Raw genomic sequence first — 22,946 nt, 5'->3', positions numbered from 1 at the left:
TCAAGAGTTTTTTATTCGCCATGTTTGAGCGTGCCAAACAAGGAATTTGACTTCGGTAAATCACAGCCTCTGTTCAACATTTAGGTGACTAACAACAACACTCAGGACATGTGAAGAACGAAAGATATTCTCAAACACCCCCTGATCTTAAACTCCCAAGAGGGCAAGGAAAAACTCAAAACTCCAGCTAGGGGAAATGAGAAACCTTGAGAAGAGACCACAGATGGGAGGGTCCCTCTTCTAGGATGACCAGGCTGCAATGGATGCAGAGAGGACACATAGTACAAACAGTGTAGACAAAAAAGGTGTGGCAAGCGAGATGTTATTGCACAGTAATGACTCTGAGACTCTAAGAGTGGTGTGAGTTCATCAGAGCGACAGCCTGGGGGAAGAAGCTGTCTCTGTGTCTGCTGGTTTTAGTGTACAGAGCTCTATAACGGCGTCCGGAGGGGAGTAGTTCAAACAGGCTGCAACCTGGGTGCGAAGGGTCTGTTGAGATGTTACTTGCACGTTTCCTGGTCCTGGACAGGTACAAGTCTTGGATAGATGGGAGGTTGATTCCAATTATCTTTTCTGCAGTCCTTATTGTCCGTTGCAGTCTGTGCTTGTCTTGTTTGGAGGCCGATCCAAACCAGACAGTGATGGAGGTGCAGAGGACAGACTGGATGATGGCAGTGTAGAAGGTCTTCACATCTTAAAATTCTTTCATTTTATTTTATGACATCCTCCTTTTGCAGCATTTAGGTAGAGGATTTTGAATTAAGTTGAGCATAATTTGTATGTAGTGTATTAAAAAAGAATAGTCAAAAATACAATCCCAAAATAATGATAAAATAATAACCAAATTCTAATACAAACAATACTCCACTATATTTAGCACGCTGCAATTTTGGTTGATAGTTTTCTATAAAACCAACAAACGAACAGTGCTTACTCTAATAACGTACAGAGCTGTATTTCACGTTTACTTCACGCAATTCATAAAAAAAACCCAAAAAAAACAACAGGCTAAGACGTGGTTTAAAGTACTTTGGAGTTTTAATTCATTTTCAATTTCACATAAAACAAATATTTTAAGAAAACAAAAAGTTGAAAGGATCACTCTGGACTTGAAGTTTAACAAGGGGACCGACATTTAAAAAAAAAAAAAAGAACTAAATAAGAACAGCATCGTAAACATTTCTTTTTAAATGGCTGAGGGGTTTCTTGATGCAAGACCTGGAAAGTTGCAAAGAAGATTTTCAGAGCTGAAGGGCGCAAAACTGCTGATAGACGGCAAGGATGTGGTGGTCCAGCTCGGCCGTGAAAAGCAGGTTTTCCAACGTGCCCATGTACTGCTGGATGGTCACGTGGTGCTGATGAGGAACGGCAAGATTCATGTGAGTACTTCATTGTGTGCACCAGTGTGCGTGTGTGTGTGTGTGTTACCATGAGAAAGATCTGCTGCAGCCTCTCCACGCAGTTCTTGTACCATGGCGTGCTGACATTTACGCTGCCCGTCTCGCAGCGCACCAGATGTTCTGTCAAGAGCATGATGAAGCGCTGCCGGGCCACATGGAAAATGGCTGTTAAATTACAATTGTTTCTCCCAAAGATGACTAGAAACGGGTAAACAAAAGTGGCAATGACAGTAAATTGCAAATTTAGAAATAAAGTTGTTGAGCAGAAAGTAACACAAGACTTTCAAAATAATAATAATCATTAATGGTACCGTAGAAAGATTAAAAGAAATGACTCTATAAGAAGAAGAAATTAAAATCTGAAAATTGGGGGGGAACTGTTCATTTGTGAGTTCATGGTCAAACTTTTGAGATGGGACTGCAAAAGAGATTAAAATTTGATGAGCACTGAAAAGAGAAATGAGATTAGAATGATGTAGCCTAAGAAATATAAATCCTAAATTTGGGGAAAAGCCAGAGTTAAGATGTCATTGCGGGTAGCTTGCTAGAATTTTGATTGTACCACAAAAACGTACCACAAAAAAGTGCAGATGAATGAAGAACAGGAAATTGTACTTGCCATAAGCAAAGCAAAAAAAAAAGAAGATCAAAGATGTAATAACGACAATTGAAGAAAATGAGCAGTCGATGTAGCAAAGCCAACAAATTCAGGAAAAACATCATCGCACATGACATGAAAGATTTTTGATGACACCCCAGAAAGGTTAAAAATGTGTTGATCACCATTACAAAAGGAAACCGGGAAATTCAATTACTGTCCAAAAAAAAAGTGACAGATTTTGACCTGGAAGATGACGAGGAAGAGGTTCTTCTGCTCGCTCTGGGCTGACTCCACCTTCTCCTGCAGCCTCTCGATCTGTTCCTCCAGCTGAACCTCCTCGTCCTCGCTGTTCTTCTCCATGTCTTCTTCGTCCCCGCTGTCCCTCGGCTGCCCGACGTAAGCAGACAGGTAAACAGACTATGTTGAAATCCACCCACAAATCTTTTATGAGTAGTAACGGAGATTCAACAAGTTGGGACACGAGTGTGAAGTTTGATACTTCTCCCAATATCCCACTGTTGAGACAAAATAACCTTGGGGTCAGAGAGTTGTTGATATTTGAGCACCTGCAAATAAACTCGACATTAAGAAGCCACACACTTTCAGTAGCTGGTGTTAAACTACTGGAACAAATTAAATGCAGGAACCAAGATGTCTGCAAATCTAAAGACTTGTGAAGAGACTACTCATACAATGTGTTATATGAGACGTATTCCATATGAAATCTACTGTGATTTGTGCTTTGAAATCTCTTGTATTATGTCTGTAATAGAGGCTGGCGCCTGTGCTGTTGATGTGCAAGTGTTGAGACCAAACCTCATCAACACTGTTGCTTAATGTTGATACTAAAACTCAAAAACAATGTTGTGGAATGCTGAATGTTGATTATGAAACACATAAATATGAGATGGAGTTTCAATCTTGAGGGCACACCGGGGACAGAGCTCTAAGCTGCAGAGACAGGCACTTCATTAACTGTATGGATCTCCTAAACTGAGCATTCAGAGCAATCGACCAGACCATCTTCACTCGACGTCCAGGAACTGGGGAGCCACAATGCCCCGCACGGTACCTCTCTCACAGGGTACACAATGGATGGCTGGAGCAAGTGACACGTCATGTGCCTTGACGTGTTGCACACGGAAGATGTGTACCTCTTGAGCTCCATCGTCATCGGCTGGCTCTCTCTAACCCTCATGGTGCTGTACATGTACCATAAACTGAAGGGACTAAATCTTGGAAAACAACCAGAGGGGTGAAAGCAGAGAGCCCAGAGAGATGAAGACAATGCTCCATCATGATCAAGCTACAGGAGGCCAGCATGGGAGACGAATAGCAGCGATCGGTCGGTGCAAGTGCCGCCTGGCGCTGGGGACAGTGCCCGTGGTGCCTGCAAGATTGTGACTCCAAATCAAAATTGATTAACTTGTACCTTCTTGTTTTGCTGCTTCTCTAGTTTGTCCTTGGCCTCTTCCAGCTCTGTCTGGATCTTCTGGACGTGTTTGTTCATCTTCCGGATGGTCGAGTGCAAAATCTCCCATATGTAGAGTCTGGGTTAGATGAAAGAGAGAATGTAAACCATCTCATTTGTGGAAGTGGATGAGGAAGTAGACTCAGTACATACCTGGTGAACTCGTGAGCCATGTCCTGAGAGAAAAGCCAGTTGGCCACAGCAGCGCAGTCCACAATCTGTGTGCGGATCATTTTATCCACCAGCACTGCGATCATCTAAAAGGATTCAAATGTTCCAAAACGTGAGCCGACAACCAGCAGACTGACATTTCCTGCTCATTGAAGGGTAGGGGCTAGGGTAGGGTTGCGTCCTACCTGTGGGTGGTTCTTCCACGCCTGGTAGACCACCTTGAGAATGTGCAGTTTGCCTTCGTCACTATCTGTGAGATTCTTAAGGATCTCGTGAAACCTGCAGGCAAGACCAGCATATATCTATTATTAGATATATTGTCAGGTGAGGTAACCAAATTCCAAAAAGCTCTCATGTAAACTGAACACCCCAACTTTGAGCATTATTGATTAAGTGGCACGTTTTCAAGGCTCCGGGGTGAACTTACTTGCCAAGGGCGCTGAACGAATGGCTGAATGATTTGGCGGCCAGGTGAAGAAGGGTCTGCAAGAAGACGTCCACCTTCAGCGGATTAAAACTCTCGCCTTCGTCTGCCAGGAGACGAAGAAGCGTAAATGTCCAATATTTACGTTCATAGGCCTCAATCAACACAGTGTAAAAAATGTTAAATAACTGTGAAAAAACTAACAACCGTCGTCGTCATCCTGGTTGGGGTTGGGCACGTCTTTGAGGATAGTGAGAATCTCCTCGTTGGATGCTCGGTTCTTGATGGCGTTGCAGACGATGATTGAGACGGGGTAACCCGGCAACAATGCTGAGACATAAAAATGTGGCTATAACCTTTTTCAGATCTTTTGGCAGTTTCTAAACAACGACAGAAAGGCTTACAAGCATTTTCGGTCTCATATTTGTAAACAAAGATAGGCTCGGCTGGAATGAGAGCGGCGAAGGTGGGCGGGACAATTTCCACAATTCTCTGGTGGTAGGACAACCTGCGTAACGCACATCCATCCATTCACAGAATAAAAAAATATACATATTATATATTTACATCATAAAGTACACACCTCTAAAGCACCACATTTACATATTTAATATACTTGAGAATTACAATTATGTATCTTATCTAAACTATACTTATATTAAAATATACATATACACAAATTACAACTGTCTAAGCTATGAAATGTTCTCCTTTCCTTTAGAGCAAGGGTATCCAAACTACGGCCCGCAGGCCCGTTGTGGGGGTGACGTCAGTGCCTCCCCAGTTATGAACCGCACCGCACGTCACTGTTATCTAGTATATGCATCTATTGCACCCCAATGACACCATATTTAATGGCCCCTTATGTAACACATTTGCATGTATTTAATCATGGGAAAATAATTCCATACCTCATACATTTCTCCAGAACCTCTTTGACAAATTTGGGCTTGGGTTTCTCCAGATCCAATGTCAAACAGTCAGCCCTTCACAAAATTGACAACAACAAAGGGTCAATTGAACCTGCTGACGATAAATATTCAGATTTTAGGTTTAAAAGCTTCGCTCACCAGTCATCCCAGCTCCATCGAAACTGGAAGTTGCTCAAATGGTGGGAGAACCAGTTGATTAGTCTGAAACCAAGATAAAGGCCAGGGTGAGACAGGAAAAAACTGGGTGTGGCCCTTCATCGCAGCGGAGGAAAAGACGCATTACCTGTCGATACAGGTGGTGTTCATAGTGTCCAGTCGCATATAGAGCATCTCTGTGGCTTGAGCCAACTGAGGCGCTCAGTTAAAGAAACATTCAATGTCCATTCAGTATTTCGAGGTCCAGCATCTATCATACCAATATTTCAGAATTTGACTTTGAAAATAGAAACAAAAGATTGGCCATTTCCTGTCAAATGCACCAGTCGGCCTCAAATCGGGTAAACTAAAAAAATAAAAATAAAATAGACAAGATTCTTGCTCATATATGAGAATGATTCAGAAATGATAGTTGACAATTAAAAATAATGTCTTTTTTTTCTAATACGGGTTAGGATACAACTTGTGGTAGTGAGCCTGGCTGCAGTTTACACAGTTCAATCAGCAGCGACGTGTACATTACATCAATGTGAGGCGGAGAGGGCAGCTGAAAAAGTTCTCCAAAAATCACCTGAAGGTGGGAAGAGAATATTGTCAAAATATGGGTTACATATGATTTTGTTAATCATAGCAAAGAAATAAGCACACCTCCACAATGTGATAGTTGAGCGGGATCTTATTTTTGCCGGGATAGCTGAGCAACTGGGCGGCGCTGTAATGGAAAGAACAAGTCAAGTTTATATGTGTATACAAGGATGCCTTGCCTGATGAGAAACATTTTTATGACCATTGCTCCAAAAACTTCAAAACATAGTATTTTCCTATTGAAATAACAGAAAATTCAATGAATCTGCTCCAACCAAATGAAAAACTCCAACGAAAAATTATAGAGGAACTATAGATAGAGATTTACCAAGTTCTGCGTTCTTTCCAGTGAGTCTTCATGATGCAGTGCAAGTTCTCTTCGATGACAAACCGCTCCACAGAATGACTGCCGGGCATGACCGGACCCTGATAGCAACATACAGTGGTCACACAAGATAACAATACATGAAAAATAAACACACAATAAAGAGAGCATTAGTGTTTGACCACTAAGACAGAAGGGCGCAGTTATAAATAAAAAAAATATATAATAAAGTAAAAATTAATAATGGGCCTATTTTATTTTTAATGCACCACCAAGAGAGGCTCCCAACAGACTGTGAAAAGGTCTTAAGTGGCTTTGAACTATGGACTGATGTGACCTGGAATAGTGTGGATGGTGCGAAATGGTGTCAGCAATGCCGTGGGGCAAAAAATAAAATAAAAATAATTGCGCCGAGCACTTTTTGTGATTCATGTGGTCGTGCTGATTAACTTAACAAAACAGGCCAACTAAAATACATGTCATTTTTATTGTTAAAAAAAAGTATTGTCCCGAGTATTAACAAAAAAACGCTACTCAAAATTACTCCTCAAATGAAGTCAATTAGCAAAATTGAAAAAATTGAAAGAGCCTTGATACCTGTGATTATTATCTCAGGGTGCAGCAGTCATGTGCCAAAATGGTTTACCTCGGGTGCGTCCGTGTAGTCGAACATGCGGAAGATGATGCGGGGCATGGGGTACTGTGCGTTGGGCATGTGTCCTGGCGGCGTGAAGGGCGGCAGGTTATGCTGCAGAGCCTCGCACAGCACGCTGTCAAAGGCGATGTATGGACGCAGGATATGACGCTCCTGCCAGCGGTCCTTCTTCAGCTTCTGGATCTGTGCCCAAAGGCAGTCCAGGTACTGCCAGGACACATATTCTGGGTTAGGGTTGAGATTTGTTTTTATTTATTTGTCTTAGTTGTCAATTTCTCACCTCTTCTTGAGGGTGGGGCTTCTCGGCAGTCCACACCTGAAGCATTGGGAGATGAGTCTTAACTCGCCTCCTGAAAAGAACAGAATGAAATCAGACAAACAATGTCATATTTCCCAAAAAGAAAACTATTAGTTTCACAAATGTTTTTTCTAATCTTGGAATAATTGTGCATTTAGGAGTAAAAGTTGATAAGTAAATAAAAATTGTAAATAGTAATTGTAAATAGTAAATAATTATGAAAAAAAGTGATCTTTTGAATATACATCTACCTTCTACCCAAGTTTCAAAAAGTAATATTGCATAGAACTATATATTTTCAGCTAGCACAGTTGGGACTTTTTGTAGTTTTTCTGTTTCGTAAGAAGAGATGCACTGTTATCATAATGAAGTTGTATTAAGGTGTTTTCATTTTAATTTTTAAAACTATTTTAATCTTGAAAGGCTAGAGGTGATGTTTAAAAGAATTCAGAGTCAGTAAATTAAACAAATATGAATTCAAATGTTCTTATGAGCTTGGAGTCCCATTTCAGAGTAAAATGAAGTAATTTTGTGATTAAGTCATATTTTGTGCAAGAAAGAAGATTAGAAACCGTGGAAAATAAAGTCACACTTGGACTAACATTCTATTTGTTCCATTATTCAAAGCCTACAGAAAATAGATTTAATTCTGGAAAATAGTTCATAAGGTTCTGAGAAAAAAAACTGTCAAGCTGTGAAACATGAGTTTTGTTCAAGTCAAGTCCTACTTGAGGTAGCCTTCAATCTGGCTGAGGAGTCGGTCCATCTCCACATCCTTCTTCTCATAAAGTTCCTTTCCCACCCATGGCAGGCAGGACAGCACCACGTACACAAACCAATCCGATCGAACCTTTGCATCCAAAGACACAAGAACCACTTTATGACACCTTATCAAGTGTGTGATAACCCAAAGAAAAATACCTGTGGCACATCTTCCTCCTGCATAACACTGACAAAGTTCTCAAACATGGCCACCATGGATGGAGCGGCAATCACGTGGCAGTTGACCAAGTCGGACAGGAAGCGCACCTAAACGAGACATGTTAATAGCACGAAAAGGCTGCAGATGTGGTGGTTTGTTGCGCTAGTTTACCAAGTAAACGGCCTCGTTGTAGAGGTTGTTCTTCAGAGTCTCCTTCAGCTGCCGGATCATGGCCTCCACAAACTCGCCGCCGAAGTTGTAGTTCCTGGCGTTGAGGAGGCCCACCAGCGTCGTGTACACAGTCAGCTTCTCGGGGAGGAGGCGAGCCCTGCCGATGCGACACAGTTGATTGCAGCCACTACACTAAGTGTGTATGTGTGCGTGTGTGTGTGTGTTTGCGACTGCGTGTGAGATGAGTCGTTTGACTTACACCGAACACAAAATGCGAAGGATTTTGTTCTTGTAGTTAGGAAGGTCCGCCTCCAGCACGCCGGCGAGCCCTTCCAGGTTGCTCTCTAAGGACGACTTGCTCTGTCCAAACAAACATTAAAACACAATTATTGCTGTTGCCCCCAAAATAAATGTCTAAAATAACAATATCTCTAAATGTAAGTGCACTTCGTGGGCCCTAAAGTGGAGGATATTTGGAATCTTATCGAATGCTAAAAGGCAAATTAAATATGTTAAGTTTGCATAACCGCTTTGCAAATATCCCCTTGACGTGCAACATGGCTTTCAGTACAATATAGCTACCTTTTCTCCCACATTGCATATCAAAGATTCCAGGCTGTCTTCAATATCGGTGGCCTCGGAGGTTCTCCTCCTCTTGTGATCCTGGCCTTCTGTTGGTTCCACATTGGAGAAGCCAAAAGTAACATTTTATAGGCATTCAAAACGTGTTACTTGTGTACACTTGTAATTGTCACACTTGTGTCAGAGCATTTTTGTCACCTTTTTGACTTGTGTCCTTGCTGTTAGTGTTAATGAGCGGTTGGTGGCAGTCGCCAAGTTCAATTGTATCTCAATGTGAGAAATACTGCCGTATTTTTGACGTGCTTAGTTGTAAGCGATTGACCTTTAAGTAGGGCTGCACAATATATCGAAAAAATATCAATATTGAAATAGTTTTTTGGGGATAAATTGTGCAGCCCCACTTAAACCTGTGCAATGTGCATATCTCAAAGACATGTTTTTTTTTTAATGGGATTGTATGCTTTTATCTGGACTAAGCTAGTTAGACGCAAACTTAAATGTGGATTGCCATCTAATAGTTGAACATCATCAAGGTTACTTTCAATTAATTATCTAAGAATACATTTAGATTGGTTATTTTTTCCAGCATAAAAAAATAAATCATTAGATAGTAAAAATGCAATTTCCCCCCCCCAAATGTATGTTAACTATTGTAATAAGGTCGATATTGCAATATTCAACAGTCATGTTTTTTTCGCACAACCCTATTTTTAAGAGTAATGTTGTAAAATTAGTTTAGATTATTCGAGAGACATAAGATCATACTTTGGGATATATTTAGGTTTTGAATATAAAGCAATTATAAACATTTATTTTGGGGGCGTGGCGGCTACGACTGGCGAGTTCTGTCCCTCGCCCAGTTCAGCGTTGACTGGAATTTCATACAAAACAAACACACTTGTTTCATTTTCGTATTTGAATGTAGACATTTCCTACTTGACGCTATGACCAAAAAGTACATTACTGCATGATTGTTTCTTTCTAGCTGGTGTGTGTCTGACTGTGTGTGTGCGTGTGTGTTTTAAAATGACTAAAGGGTAAATAAACATGTCTGCCTCTGGTACTCGATGCTACCTCAAAAGCTAAAAACATTCCCCATGAACGAAACATGTAAGACTGACTATTGTAACTATGCAAATACATAAGTGGTCAAAAATACGAACGAACGATTACATTTTAAGTATATTTCATGTTCATTTCATCTCCAAGACAGTTTACAAAAGAAATCTGCAGCGGGAAGCAGAGTTAACCAATCCAATTGGTTACTTGCGACTGGCCGCAATGCATTTGACCCAACGTGCAAAAACGACTACGTAAAAGTCAAACTTACCGTCATAGGAGTCGCTATGTCGTCTCCTGGACATGTTTTAATCCGTTTTGCCTTGAGGGGTGAGAGAAAAAGATACAAACTAATGTGGCCTAAAACGGAAAATAGCGCCTTTTCATGTATGAATTCAACTCGCAGGTGACGTGCGACAAACGGCCTAGCTTAGCCGCCGGCCCATTCAAGCAAGACACACTTCCGGTAAAGAGAGTCAGCGCAAAGCACAAGTTTTTTTGGTTGTGAAAATAGCTATTAAATGGATAATAATTGACTTTAGTTCTTTATATAATAAGGTAGGACTAATATTATTGGAAATAGATGATACCTCAATAAAAATAGAAATCTGTAAGAAAAAGGGGCCCATTTAAGTGGAGCACAAATAAAATCAATTGGTGCAACCGCCTTTTACTTCCTCTTTGTTGCACGGACTTAATATTTCCATGACTTGTTGGCAATGAGTTTCGACGGCGAGGGTTACGAGTCTACGACAAATATGTTAAATTTTCTGCTGCTAATAAAAAAAGTCCACAATTTTGATATTATTTTTGAGAATAAAATCCTAACTATATCCAACTTGTTCCGCTTTTATATTTCGTTGGGCCTAAAGCTTAAAATGTTATGTATGCTATTGTCGAACATCTTTCAAAGTGAATAATATAATTCCTTGATCAAAAAAGGAATGTGTTAAAATTAGATAAATTTTAAATAAAATTAACAAGTTGTTCATCGGGCCCATTCAAGTGAGACGCACACCTAAAGCGCAACCGACTATTCCGTCCGTCCTGTCAAGTCGGAGATTGTCTAGCGACAAGAGCTGCTAAGAAAATAAACATGACTTTAGTCTGTTCTGAGTTTCTAGCCTGGGATCTAGAAAATGCGTGTGCGCCTACTAACGTATTGAAAGAGGAGAAACAGCTCTGTGCGTCGCTAAGAAAATTATACAATCTAAACAAAAGGAAGGTGAGTAGGGAAACGTGTTAAATCTCTAAGATTTATGCAAGTCCCAAGTTACTGGTGCAAAAATCAAGAAAATTAAGTCAAGTCCTCACGCTTTCATAAATTGAACTGTAAACAGTGTATTACGGAAGCTGCTAAAGAAACTTGATGAAGATAGAAAAGACAAAGAAAATATAGCGAGAAATTGTTAGGGATTAATGTCCACAACATATAAAACTACTGCAAACTATTTGCGATTTACCAAAAGTTTTAAACCATAAGTATACTGTAAACTACCCTTTAATATCGTTTCAAACTCATATACAGCATTACCTTAAAAGTACGGATTTGATTTGGAAAATAATAATGCACTGTGGTTGGCATGTAAATGTCATGCACATGCAGCAAAGTCTGTAACTTCCTCTAACAACTCGGCTGAATTTAGCTCCTCAATCGACATATGTTAGCCTCAGAGTTGAACTGTGTCACTGAAATATCACTGAAATTGTGTCCTGTACGTATAATACAATACTTACTTGACACACTACTAGCCAAAGTGTTTTCGTCTCTGTCTTTTTCAGTCCTTTGGTGCCTTTGTAGCATACAAGCAGGAGGCAAGTCCAGATCCGAAGGGGAGTCCATCCTGGAGCTGCTGTGGTCGCACCTTTGCTGAGCATGCTGCCATTCACCAGCATGTCGCCAGAATGCATGCTGGTGAAATCCAACGGATGGCAATGGCCCAGTATGAGCACACGCTTAACCAAAAGCAAGAGGAAAAATCCGATGCCAAACTGCGTGATGAAAGTTTGTCCGTGGACGTCACTGCATGGATGCCAGACGTTAGTCACATCCCAAAGGAGCAGTTTGAGAAGTAGCCACATTTTCAGCCGTTTTATATTCAACTTTTGTCTCAGTTTAACCCCATTCTTTTTCTTCTGCCCAGAGGTCCTGGTAAAGTTCTCCTTTACTATCGTTACTGCCGCGTCGAGGAGCCACACGTGGTCTGCGCTTGGCAGAGAGCTTTATGCCAGCGCCTCCATTTAACTGGCAAGGTACGGAGCCATCAAAGTTAAATGCAATGGTGGTAAGCCTAAGTGCATTTTCAGGTATCAGTACTTTACTTGAGTTTTTGTTCTTCTGACAGAACAAACTTTTGTTTGCATTGGTGCCAAGTTATCGAAATATTCTGAACAGTGGTGACCTGAGATACGAGTGACTCGACTTTTCTTGCTTGGACTTGCGAGCGCAAACTTCAGATACGAGAGTACTCTTTTCACCTCCGGCAAAATGTTCCATAAAACCAAATACGTGTTGTCCTTCAGGTGAGGGTGGCCACAGAGGGCATCAACGGAACAGTAGGGGGCACCCGGATCGCCACTGAGCTCTACGTGGACGCATTGTGCTCACATCCTCTTTTCCACATGGAAAAAGAGGATTTTAAGGTAAGCTATTTGGCCAATACAACATCAATCATACACTCACGGTCTGTCGTCTTGTGTTTGGGTCATGTATGTGTGCGGTCAACAATAGATGAAAGTGCATTTTCAACGGGCATACTGCTGCGATATCAACTGCGATAAAACTTCCATCCAGAGTTTACCAATGGTCGGAGTGAAGCAATGCAGACTTGGGGTGTATTTCCCAATGTACTCCTGATTAGGGTGCAGGGATTTTGGGTGCGAGTCTGAGCTGTACTCTTTTGGTCTTGTTTTTTTTTTGTTGTTGTTTGTTTGTTTTTTTCCCCAAAAAAGAAATTTCTCCCCAAAATGTTTTCTTTTTCATGATGCATTATTTAATTTTTGCAACTTGTATTCAGAGTTGCCTTTTCATCTGAAAAGTTGATCAAATTTAATTCATTTATCTATTCATTTTGCAGACCCCAAAGCTAGTGCTCATGAACAATCAATCATACATAATGCAGCGGGGCATGTCCTGCCTAAAACTGAAATGGGATTCATAAATGTGTGACGCAACGGCGGAATATCTTACCTAGAACTCAAGTAGGAGTTATTCCTTTGCAGGGGATAGAAATACAGTTTATGTGTACTGTTATATTGCTACATTACTGCACCATTTGTGTTCACATTAGGCTTTACACAATCAGAATTTTGCAAACAATTGCAAAGTTACAAAATTACTCTATAAGATGAAAATTGAACATGTACTTCTTTTGTGCGTGCGCATGTGTCTATGTGTGTATGTGTGAGATCAGACAAGTGATGGCGGTCCTGAGTGTTTCTCGGACCTGAAGGTGGGGGTCTTTAAAGAAATTGTCCCGATGGGATTAGACCCTGATGTCATCTCTTACCATTTGGCAGGTACGTTACAGTTGCTAGGTTGCCATGACAACCAGAGATTTAACTGTACTGATGAAATAAAAGTGATCTGCCTTACATCTTCAGTTATAAACACCAAATCCAATGAAGTTGGAATGTTGTGTAAAATTTTCTTAAAATTTCATTACAGTGAATTGCAAATTCTTTTCAACTTATATTTAATTATGACAATATATATAATGTTCAAACTGATTAACTTTTTTGTGCAATTTTTCTATCATTTTCAATTTGATGCGTGCAACCCGTTCCAAAAAAATTCGTTCGTTCGTTCATTCATTCAGTCATTCTTTCATTCATTCTTTATTAAGATAATGACATTGAGAACAGGTTCTCATTTGCACTCCTGACCTGACTAATGACAACAAATGATGATACAGGGACTAAGATGTCTTTTTATTTTTATTTGGACTTGAATAAAGCGGTTACAGTTAACTCCTGTCTCGCTGCACAGGAAATCATCTGGAGCCTGAGGAGTTTCACAAAGAGGTGGAGGCCTTAATGACTGAAGGGAATGTGCAGAGTGACACTATCCTACTGGACTGCCGCAACTTCTATGAGAGTAAAATTGTACGTAGTGACCTCTATTTATTGATCAGGCCACTTGTACACCTTTTCCTGAAAACACTCTTCCACCATTAGGGTCAGTTCTTGCACTGTCTGGCCCCTGACATCCGCAAGTTTAGCTACTTCCCAGACTACGTGGACCAGAACCTGGAACTCTTCCGAGACAAAAAGGTGCTCATGTACTGCACCGGAGGCATCCGCTGCGAGCGAGGCTCCGCTTACCTCCGCTCTAAAGTGAGATTTTTCTTTTTTTTGTTTTCTTTTTTTATTATTTGTAATTATTCAATGTCATCAGTAGGTCTGTGCCAAGCACTGGTTTGACGGTTTACCGTAATTAAAAAAAAAAAAAAGATTTCAATTTCTGCTTTTTTGAGGATATTTAGAGGAATTTAGCTCAGTTTAATTATTTTGGCTTTGTTAGTTTTTATTAGGTCATTTTTTTTCAAAAACACTTGTTTTAGGTTTTTTTTAGTTCGTCTTAGTTTTTTTTCTTTAAGTGTTTAGCTTGTGCGCAAGACTTAGTGTGTAGTAACTATTCAACAAAAACATCACTAGCCATTCAAGCCAAAACTAGACACAAAGTGATCTGCTAAGGACTTTTTCGCTTTAACTTTACTAACACCATGATACCGCAATATTTTCGCTCACAGTTAGTATCATACCGTCAAAATCAAATATTGGCTAATGCGTAGTCATGAGTGAATCGACAACAAAGTAGTTGTGTGATGTTCTAACAGGAGCCAGCATCAGTGTGGATGTCCACAACAATTGTAACCTACTTTATAAATGCAGATCTGATTCAGGTGTATTTTACATTTCTGCAAAAAACAGGTGTAATATTTTCTAAATCTTGTTGCTTTATTATGTGAAAAATTATTTTAATGATTAAGATTCATTTGTTATTAATGACTAATATTCAAATTCATTCAAATATATTTTCCGCCCCATCAAACGCGTTATTTACTGTGCATGTGTAGTATTATAATGGTTTTACGGGTTTGTTCCAGAGGAGCAACAACAAAACTTTCTGGTGCCCTGGCAAAGGTTTGCCAGTGTTATTTTTTTATAAATATATTTTTTTCTTTTTGCAGAACGTGTGCAAAGAAGTTTATCAGCTGAAAGGTGGAATCCATAAATACCTTGAACGCTTCCCAGACGGCTTTTACCGCGGGAAGCTCTTTGTTTTCGACGAACGCTACGCCATTTCTTCCAACAATGATGTCATCGCTGGTGAGTTGTCCCCCCTCCAGGCCTCTATATTCTTCCGTCCCACTTCACCACTCTTAACCTAAATCCGTCTTTAGGTTGCAGGTACTGTGGACAACCCTGGGATCGCTACCAGCTGTGCACCACGCCCTTCTGCTGCCAGCTGGTGCTTTCCTGTCCCATTTGCCGCTCGGAGGGGCACACTGCCTGCTGCCCCGGCTGCCTCAACGGCGGCGGACGGCGCAAAGAGGAATGCGAGTGCACCGACGTACGTCCCAGGATCCCTCAAGATGTGAATAATGATGACAGCCCGCTTCATTAGGTACATTTGGTAGAAGAATACAATTGGCAATTGGTTTTTGCTCCTCTTACACAGCAAATGAGGTAACCAAAATATTTGGAACAAGTCTTGGTGTGACACAGTACACTTCAAACCACAACCACAATAACAAACACATTGTTTCAAGGGTGAGTGCAAATAGTTTGTTACTGTATTTCAGTCGATTTTTCAGATATCTGTACATTACATATCCCTACATTTAAAAACAGATACGTTTTTGGAATTTGAATCTACCTCTATCAAAATAGTCTTGTTATCTTTACAATACTGAATTGCCTCCCATTTTATTGGGCATTTGTACCGAATGAAGTGGCTTGTCGTTTGTGAAGGTTCATACTGTCTTCATTAAGTTTACTATTTTAAACAGTTCGTTTAGTCAGACAGGGAAGATTTTACCTACTTTACATGTTTCGGCTACTTCCTGTAGCCTTTCTCAGAAGCGTCACAAGATGGAAAAATACAAAATTGGCTTGTGAGCTTGAAAAGGGCTTTCAGTTGTAGATGTTTGTGTTCCCTTTATTATTTTATTGTTTGCTATTTTATTATATATGTTATCTCTCTAATTTACCAATAAATTATTAATTTTGGGATGCAGGTTTTTCCCTTTGTTTTCAAGCTTAGTTCTTAGTCAACTAAGCATGAAATAAGATAAAAAGTGGTGATAATGATTTAGTATTCAATGTTCGTCCTTTTATTTCAAATTCTATGCCATAGGGGTCATATCATTTCTCTTGATACCATAGGGCCTATGTTATCAAGAGAAATGAAGCAAATCTCTAGGAATGAAATAAGAGAATTACTCGTTTTAAATGTCATTGCTGATTGTTTTTTTATATAACGGGTAAAAATAAATTGAAATTGGATTTTGGCGAGTTAATTTTTTTATTTTTAGGTATGTGTTAATACTTTCCGACCGACAGATGGCGGCATTTGTCCGCCAAGTCCGTTTCGGAGGGTTGAAAACAGCTACCAATGTCAAAACATTTCATCATGAAAAAGTCCAGCCTCTATTTAAGTATTATTTATAAAAAAAAAGGTAACATTTTTGCAATTTATAGTTCGTTTGTTGAGGTACATTAACATAACAAATATTTGGATAGGTACTTAATAGAAATTATATATAAATAAAAATGGTTTTAAAACAGTATTTTTGAGGTTATCCAGAAGGTCTAATAGAATATCGTTATTATTTGACAACCTTTGTAAAGAACATGGTCCAAAATTGTACTCCGACGCGCCGGCCCTCTGATTGGTCAATGCCCTGATTGGCCTCGGCTGTGATTGGTGGAAAGTTCGGGCCGTGGGCGGGTACAATCCATTTTGCGCAGTCCCCTGATTTTCCTGCCTGCGGGCTCAAAGTTTGAGGACACTAAGTGGAGAGCACCCGGGGCGCGTTTTTTTTTTCCTTCTTGCTTTCTTTTCTTTTTTTAATGCAATATCCCCTCCACTCATCAGTGTGACTCATTAACATAGTATTCATTTTATTTCTTCTCTAAAACTCATTATTACGCCTGATGATCGACATATTTCCAAGCAAGAGGCACATCCTACTGCTGGATTAAGCCACTGACGTCATTTTTCTATCGGTGTATTTTTTTTTTTTTTTTTTTGGAGGGGAGTATTAGTTAATTTAACCATCTAATGGCCGGTCGACACATTTTTGAAAAGTAAGTGACATTATACACTTAACAAACGTCTGCACGTGTCGCTTAATATCTTCCGTGCGTCCATGTTACACGTTATTTTCGAACAGGTGGCATCACAAGTAATAAATAAAGGTGAAATATACACATTATTTTGAAACAGGTGCGCCACTAATTCAATAATAGTTGGCTAAAAAGTTTGCTTAAAGAATTGATATCAGTGCTCTGCTGTGACGTTATTCAATGACAAAATAAGCAGAGCTGTCACATTAAAATGACAAAAGTGTGATTTTCCTCAAATTTCTCACATTCGTGATCTATTGCATTACTAGTTGCTCTCTTTAGTGGGTAATATTATTAAGAATAAATTGCATACGAGGCTCAAATCGACTTTTTTATGTGTAATTTATGACTGGTGTTTCATTGTTTCCACTAAATAAACTATTTAATGAGCGGTATTAAAACCACTGTTCTCAAAATGCATTAATCTACTCTTCATAAAGAACGATAAAAAACAAATCATGGGAAAAAGAGACACTCACTGGACAGGTGGACATCATAAATCTCGCTGTAAATCATAAATGTTGTAGTCGCGAGATAGCTTAGTTTAATTTTGACAGGTTTATTTACCCACAGTCTCCTCAAACTTGTGTGATTTGTTCTAAAAGTTCTGGAAATGACAGATGTGTCCTCTGATCTTCCTCCAGCTTTATTTTCATCTTATTTGTCCACCAAGGAGTGTTGAGAACGAACTGAAATGACAAACAGTGGAACTGTGAGGGGGAGGCTGAAAAGTTGCAGGATGTGTATATGAGAAAAAAGTTGCGAGAGAAAAATGCACTGCATGAGGAAAAGTAATAATGCAACTACAAAATGTCATGGTTTTATGGTAAAATGTCATTTTTACCAGGAAATAGGCCACATAACATGAGAAATAGCTGTATTGCATCCATTTAAACCACGTGTGACAAACTTTAGGCCTCGGGGCCAAATCTGGCACACAACATCATTTAATGTGGCCCATGAATCCAAATACGTAATGTGTGTTGCCTTCACGTTTCTTGTCAATTGTCTTCACTTTTAACACTGAGATGAATTATTCCAATAATTTTTGTGAATTTAATGCTATGAGAATACAAAAAATACCAAGAAAAAGCGATTTCCCAAGAATAAAGTTGTAATACTATAAAAACCATATCATGATCAAAAGTATTATGACAAAGTCATAATGGTTCTGAGAGAAAATGTCGCAATACTTCAATAAAAAGTACTTCTATGAGGGAAAAAACTGTACTATTATGATAAACACTCAAGTTACAAGAGTGAAGAAAAATTTAAATTAAGAAAAAATTTACTCCCAAAACAATAATGCAGTGAAAATAGAATCGCCATATTATGCAACAAACGTAATAGTGAAAACAGATGAATAAAGTTCTTATACTATGAAAAAGAAAACTATTGTAATGAGTAGCATATAAAGTAAATTTTGATTATTAGAAAATTATTCATGACTTCCAAAATAAACAATAACACAAGAATGAGGACAGATAACTGAGGTTGCCACTCACCTATAATGATGTGGCCAAACGTGAGAAAAATTAGGTTGATGACTCAAAACGGCACACCAAGCAAATGATCCTAGCACATAGTACAACCAACTCACTGCAACAGAAAAACCTGGTGTTCTTACTGTGAAACGTTTTGAGTTGCCACTTATACTGTACTTAATTATTATTGTTTTATTAAAACCACAATTTTTTTTGAAAAGGAGTAGAGGATTGAATGATTGCAATGGACAAGTAATCTTGACAACAATGCTGATTTTTGTAGGCTGAAGACATCTAAAACCTCTGTGAAGATGTCAGTGTTGTTCCACCTGCTGCTGCTGCTGGAATCCATCTTGATGTGCTGTGGGGCCAGAGGTCAGTGACATCCAGGAAAGGTGGAATGTGTCCCACTACCTTTGCCACCTATTGCATCACTAAATGCTATACTGTGTACGTGACTCTCCATGTGTGGTCTTGTTAGCTGAGAGGTGGGTGGGCAGAGTCTGTGCAGAAAAGATGCTACAACAGTGGTTCTCAAGCTTTTGTTTGAAGCCATCCGCTCTACAAGTGAGCAAAAGTATTGAAACGGACATTATTAAATTAAGTCATAGTGAATAACACGTAATATTTTGTGACATAGGTTACTTGCAATAACAGCATCAAGCTGTCCACTCCTCTCTTTGAAAACTGTTTCAATAACATTTTATACTTAGCTACAGTACTTGTGTTTAATTGCCATGAGGATTAGAAAAGTTTCTCCCGTGTAAGGGATTACTAGACCTAAAAATGTCAACCCCCCTGAGTAAAATAACAAACAAGGGTGCCCCGTGCAGATGAGCGGATGCTAAGCACCGGGCGGAAGCCACCGAGATTGCGTCGCTGATGATTTTGCTCGCCACAACAAAGCGGCATTGAGCCAGGCGGCGTGCTGCCACGGGACCAAAAGTAAATACAGGGGCCATAGATGAGTAGATCAGATTAGGCTGTTAGGGGGATGTTTGCAGGGCATTTCCTTCTCCTCAGTGGAAGGCGGGCAGGAAGTGACGTGGGAAGCCAGGAAAGACGCGGGTAGCGGGAGAAAAAAAACAAGAGACCAAATGACCAGGAAAGCCCCTTTCACACTGGCTGTGTCAGCTGGTCAGTTGTTCAGTTTGTAAGGGAATTAGCCAGCTTCTGACATACAACCCGTACACGATTTTTGCGGCAGAGCAGAGGTGGAATAACACAAACACTTTTTCTGTGGAGTGTTCACAAGCGTTTTTATTGTTCTTTATCATTGTCTTTCTGCGAAAATCATCTTTTTGTACCAAAAATTCAAAATAAAAACACAGGAAAGCTGTAAACATACATGCTAACTACTAGGTCACTATGTTTCTCTGGGGCAGGTTATAGAAGTTATTTTTTAAACACGTTAGGAGATACAAAGAAAACAGTATATACAGCAAATCCCCCTCCATTTTGTGAAAACCGCAAAATAGAAATCCACCTTGGGCACGATATCATCATTCAACTTGCGTCGTTTCACCCTCATTAGGTGCCCTTTTAAAACATTTATGGAAATTATTTTTTAAAATACCGCAAAATGCCAGCAAAGGGTGAAAATACAAAATTAATAACACTGACAAAATAAAAATCTGTGAAATACAGTGACCTCAAACCTGAAAGTGGTGATAAGAGGCTTGTACGGTATTGTGTCAAATGTTATTTAAAATGAATAAACTAGTCCCTTTTAAAATCAATAGGCGTTTTGCTTTGAACGTGAATGAATAGTCGTCAGCGATAGCAAATGGTTTCAAGGAGTCAGAAAGATGTTGCAGACATTTGGATGGCAGCTGTTGAGGTCCAAAGGGCCAGCATTTGCTTTTTACATTAGCACGAAACCAACTCTGCCTCCTTTTGAACTATGATGCCATTTTGCTGCTACACGTTAGTTTCACACACTTCCGAACATACAACAGAATCTTTGAAGGGGAATTTGACAGTTTTTTTTTTTTGGAGAAGACTGAAATGACAATTATGGGCATTAGCTTTGGCTGCTACATACTAAAAAAGAAGGGAGAAGTGCTATTAAGACAATTCCGGCATTCCCACCAACCCCCAAGACCACCTTCATATAATTCCTTCCTAAACCTTCAAGTTGTTATAAAGATCAAACAGCCAGTCGTATTGTCTAACGCCTTTAAATTGTTCAAGGAAATTCATTGAATCACTAGCACTAAGGTTTACACGCTAGTCAATTAGCTTCCTAAGGTCATCATATCGTCCATTTGATGAAAATGTATTTATGATGAAAAAAATTGGGTTCCATAAACAAACCGCGTTAGACAGAAAGTCGAGTAGCATCAAAGCGAGTAAAATCAAGATTTAGATGTATTTTGATATTGTGGTATTTTGCATATCATATTTCCCACTTTAGGCAATGAGATGTTTTAAATTTGTTCAAAGCAGCTTGAAAAAGTGTTGAAGTCTTCAATTTGACTTCCATAAATCCAAAATGTTAACCATCAGCAGGGCTGTAATCCAACCCGATTTATTCACTGACTGATTACGAGCCGTGTCCTATTACTTTTGTATGTTATAGGCTTCTTGTGTGGGTTTGTTTGTCGCTCGACAGTCATGCTGCAGTCCGGATGCACTCCCCTAAGACCAAACCTCAAGTCAAATATAAGATGTGGCCGACAGAATTAGAAGCTGTCTGTCATTGTTGTGGCATAGCATGGCTGACATGTGCGAACCTCCTTCGCCAACCCAGCCCCCCCCCACCCCACAAAATCTCCCCTCCCTTCAAACCTCGCAACCTCGGTGCCAGCTGCTGGTGTGGAATCCACACCACGGGGGGAATGTGAGAGCAGTGTGAGAGATGTGGGGGTGGGTGTATGCTGGTGGGCCTGCAGAGACCACAGCTCTTAAGGCGCTGTCGTCAGCCACCAAATTTTTTTTTTGTCACCCCATCATGAAATTGATAGAATTCCTTTCTCATGTCGAGTTGGGTTGCTTTGGTTTATTGGTCAACCATTGTAACCATTGCAAAAGTCCAAATTTCAATCGGCGTACAATATTTTAGTACTAGGAACCATATTTGGGAACGGGGGCCAAAATGGAGGCCGCATGCCTCTCTAGACTGCAGTGGAATCCAGCCAAACTATAAAGGAAGTTATGGATAAAACACAACAAAGTACAAAACAAAAGTGCATGTTAATCATATAGTCATGGAGTATGGTTTAGAGACATTTTGCGTGCAAGGAAACAAAGTATTTGTTAAGTTGCGCTAAAATGGATGCCACATGTCTTACTATAAGTACACAAACTGTGATTCTTCCCAGCCAATCAGTAAAGAAAGGCAATGATGACATTGTAAAAAAAACTGGTTGGTTGGTTGGTTGGTTGGTTGGTTGGTTGGTTGGTTGGTTGGTTGGTTGGTTGGTTGGTTGGTTGGTTGGTTGGTTGGTTGGTTGGTTGGTTGGTTGGTTGGTTGGTTGGTTGGTTGGTCTTTATTTGATTGCTTATGCATTACCTGGTTGTTTGCTTTGTTACATTGATCAGTCAGTCAGTCAGTCAGTCAGTCAGTCAGTCAGTCAGTCAGTCAGTCAGTCAGTCAGGCAGGCAGGCAGGCAGGCAGGCAGGCAGGTAGGTAGGTATGTCATGCTCATGGCATGTCAGGCATTTAGTTGATTACTTATTTGTGTATATGTGCAGAATAAGCATGATGCAATGGTTGGTTGGTTGGTTGGTTGGTCGGTCGGTCGGTCAGTGGGTTACATGGTAGTGCAGTTACTTGACTTGTTGGATATAGCTACTTGTTTGGGTGAATGGTTGGTTGGTTGGTTGGTTGGTTGGTTGGTTGGTTGGTTGGTATTTGGTTGGGTAGTTAGTCAGGTGGTTGGTTTATTACTTGGCTAGGTAGTTAGTCAGGTGGTTGGTTGGTTGGTTGGTTGGTTGGTTGGTTGGTTGGTTGGTTGGTTGGTTGGTTGGTTGGTATTTGGTTGGGTAGTTAGTCAGGTGGTTGGTTTATTACTTGGCTGGGTAGTTAGTCAGGTGGTTGGTTTGTTCCTTGGTTGATTGGATAGTTACTCGGTTGTTTGGTCGCTTGTTACTTGGCTGGTTGTCAGTTGGTTGATTAATTTCTTAGATGAGCAGATGTGCAGAAGAAACGTATTAGCGGTGGACACGGTGCTTGACCTTTGTTAATGACTCCCCCATGACGCAGTGCTTGACTCATTATTACGCGCTTGTAATCCCTGTGTTTTACTGGTGGCATTGTTGTCACTGCAGGACACAACAGCCCCATTCTTTGTCCAGTCTTCCGTGGACGTAATCTCCACGGCCACTTGTGGGCTTGTTGCGCCGAGTTTTAGAC

General features: G+C 40.1%; 3 protein-coding genes across 4 annotated transcripts in view; 2 read left to right on the top strand and 1 right to left on the bottom strand.

Moving 5' to 3' along the window:
- Window positions 1-1,016: 1,016 nt before the first annotated feature.
- Window positions 1,017-10,216, bottom strand: LOC125985264 (nuclear cap-binding protein subunit 1). Of its 2 annotated transcripts, none has more exons than XM_049747943.2 (23): window positions 10,024-10,216; window positions 8,694-8,782; window positions 8,371-8,471; window positions 8,112-8,268; window positions 7,940-8,047; window positions 7,747-7,868; window positions 7,001-7,070; window positions 6,712-6,927; window positions 6,069-6,166; window positions 5,804-5,867; window positions 5,616-5,726; window positions 5,283-5,347; window positions 5,138-5,200; window positions 4,979-5,053; window positions 4,472-4,575; window positions 4,272-4,397; window positions 4,071-4,173; window positions 3,829-3,922; window positions 3,626-3,729; window positions 3,434-3,551; window positions 2,245-2,388; window positions 1,429-1,542; window positions 1,017-1,355 (listed from the first exon to the last, which is right to left on the bottom strand). In XM_049747943.2, the coding sequence occupies exons 1-23, from the start codon at window positions 10,055-10,057 to the stop codon at window positions 1,242-1,244; spliced, it is 2,394 nt and encodes a 797-aa protein (XP_049603900.1). In that variant the 5' UTR covers window positions 10,058-10,216; the 3' UTR covers window positions 1,017-1,241. The 2 variants fall into 2 exon arrangements, with proteins under 2 accessions (XP_049603900.1, XP_049603909.1); XM_049747952.2 differs by having other exon boundaries at window positions 4,275-4,397.
- Window positions 10,217-10,763: 547 nt separating this feature from the next.
- Window positions 10,764-15,989, top strand: LOC125985309 (thiosulfate sulfurtransferase/rhodanese-like domain-containing protein 2). Its single transcript, XM_049748021.2, has 9 exons — window positions 10,764-10,977; window positions 11,535-11,824; window positions 11,897-12,005; window positions 12,276-12,395; window positions 13,166-13,271; window positions 13,741-13,856; window positions 13,929-14,087; window positions 14,945-15,083; window positions 15,158-15,989. The coding sequence occupies exons 1-9, from the start codon at window positions 10,849-10,851 to the stop codon at window positions 15,379-15,381; spliced, it is 1,392 nt and encodes a 463-aa protein (XP_049603978.1). The 5' UTR covers window positions 10,764-10,848; the 3' UTR covers window positions 15,382-15,989.
- Window positions 15,990-16,735: 746 nt separating this feature from the next.
- Window positions 16,736-22,946, top strand: part of fgfrl1a (fibroblast growth factor receptor like 1a) — a 36,430-nt gene continuing 30,219 nt past the window's right edge. The window contains exons 1-2 of the mRNA XM_049747988.1: window positions 16,736-17,066; window positions 18,873-18,964. Coding sequence (XP_049603945.1) covers window positions 17,041-17,066; window positions 18,873-18,964 — 118 coding nt within the window. The 5' untranslated portion in view covers window positions 16,736-17,040. The remainder of the gene's footprint in view (window positions 17,067-18,872; window positions 18,965-22,946) is intronic.

The sequence above is a fragment of the Syngnathus scovelli genome, chromosome 1 (genome assembly GCF_024217435.2).
Source record: "Syngnathus scovelli strain Florida chromosome 1, RoL_Ssco_1.2, whole genome shotgun sequence".
Classification (NCBI taxonomy): domain Eukaryota; kingdom Metazoa; phylum Chordata; class Actinopteri; order Syngnathiformes; family Syngnathidae; genus Syngnathus; species Syngnathus scovelli.
This window is presented reverse-complemented; position numbering and strand designations above follow the sequence as displayed.

What these genes read in the sequence shown, in the direction of transcription:
- LOC125985264 (XM_049747943.2), bottom strand. Translation starts at nt 10,057, where the DNA reads ATGTCCAGGAGACGACATAGCGACTCCTATGACG. An exon ending in ATGGCTCACGAGTTCACCAG is followed by an intron (nt 3,552 to 3,625) that starts GTATGTACTGAG and finishes CATCTAACCCAG; the next exon opens with ACTCTACATATGGGAGATTT. An exon ending in AGAAGCAGCAAAACAAGAAG is followed by an intron (nt 2,389 to 3,433) that starts GTACAAGTTAAT and finishes TACGTCGGGCAG; the next exon opens with CCGAGGGACAGCGGGGACGA.
- LOC125985309 (XM_049748021.2), top strand. Translation starts at nt 10,849, where the DNA reads ATGACTTTAGTCTGTTCTGAGTTTCTAGCCTGGGATCTAGAAAATGCG. An exon ending in CATCTCTTACCATTTGGCAG is followed by an intron (nt 13,272 to 13,740) that starts GTACGTTACAGT and finishes CTCGCTGCACAG; the next exon opens with GAAATCATCTGGAGCCTGAG. An exon ending in CAACAATGATGTCATCGCTG is followed by an intron (nt 15,084 to 15,157) that starts GTGAGTTGTCCC and finishes ATCCGTCTTTAG; the next exon opens with GTTGCAGGTACTGTGGACAA.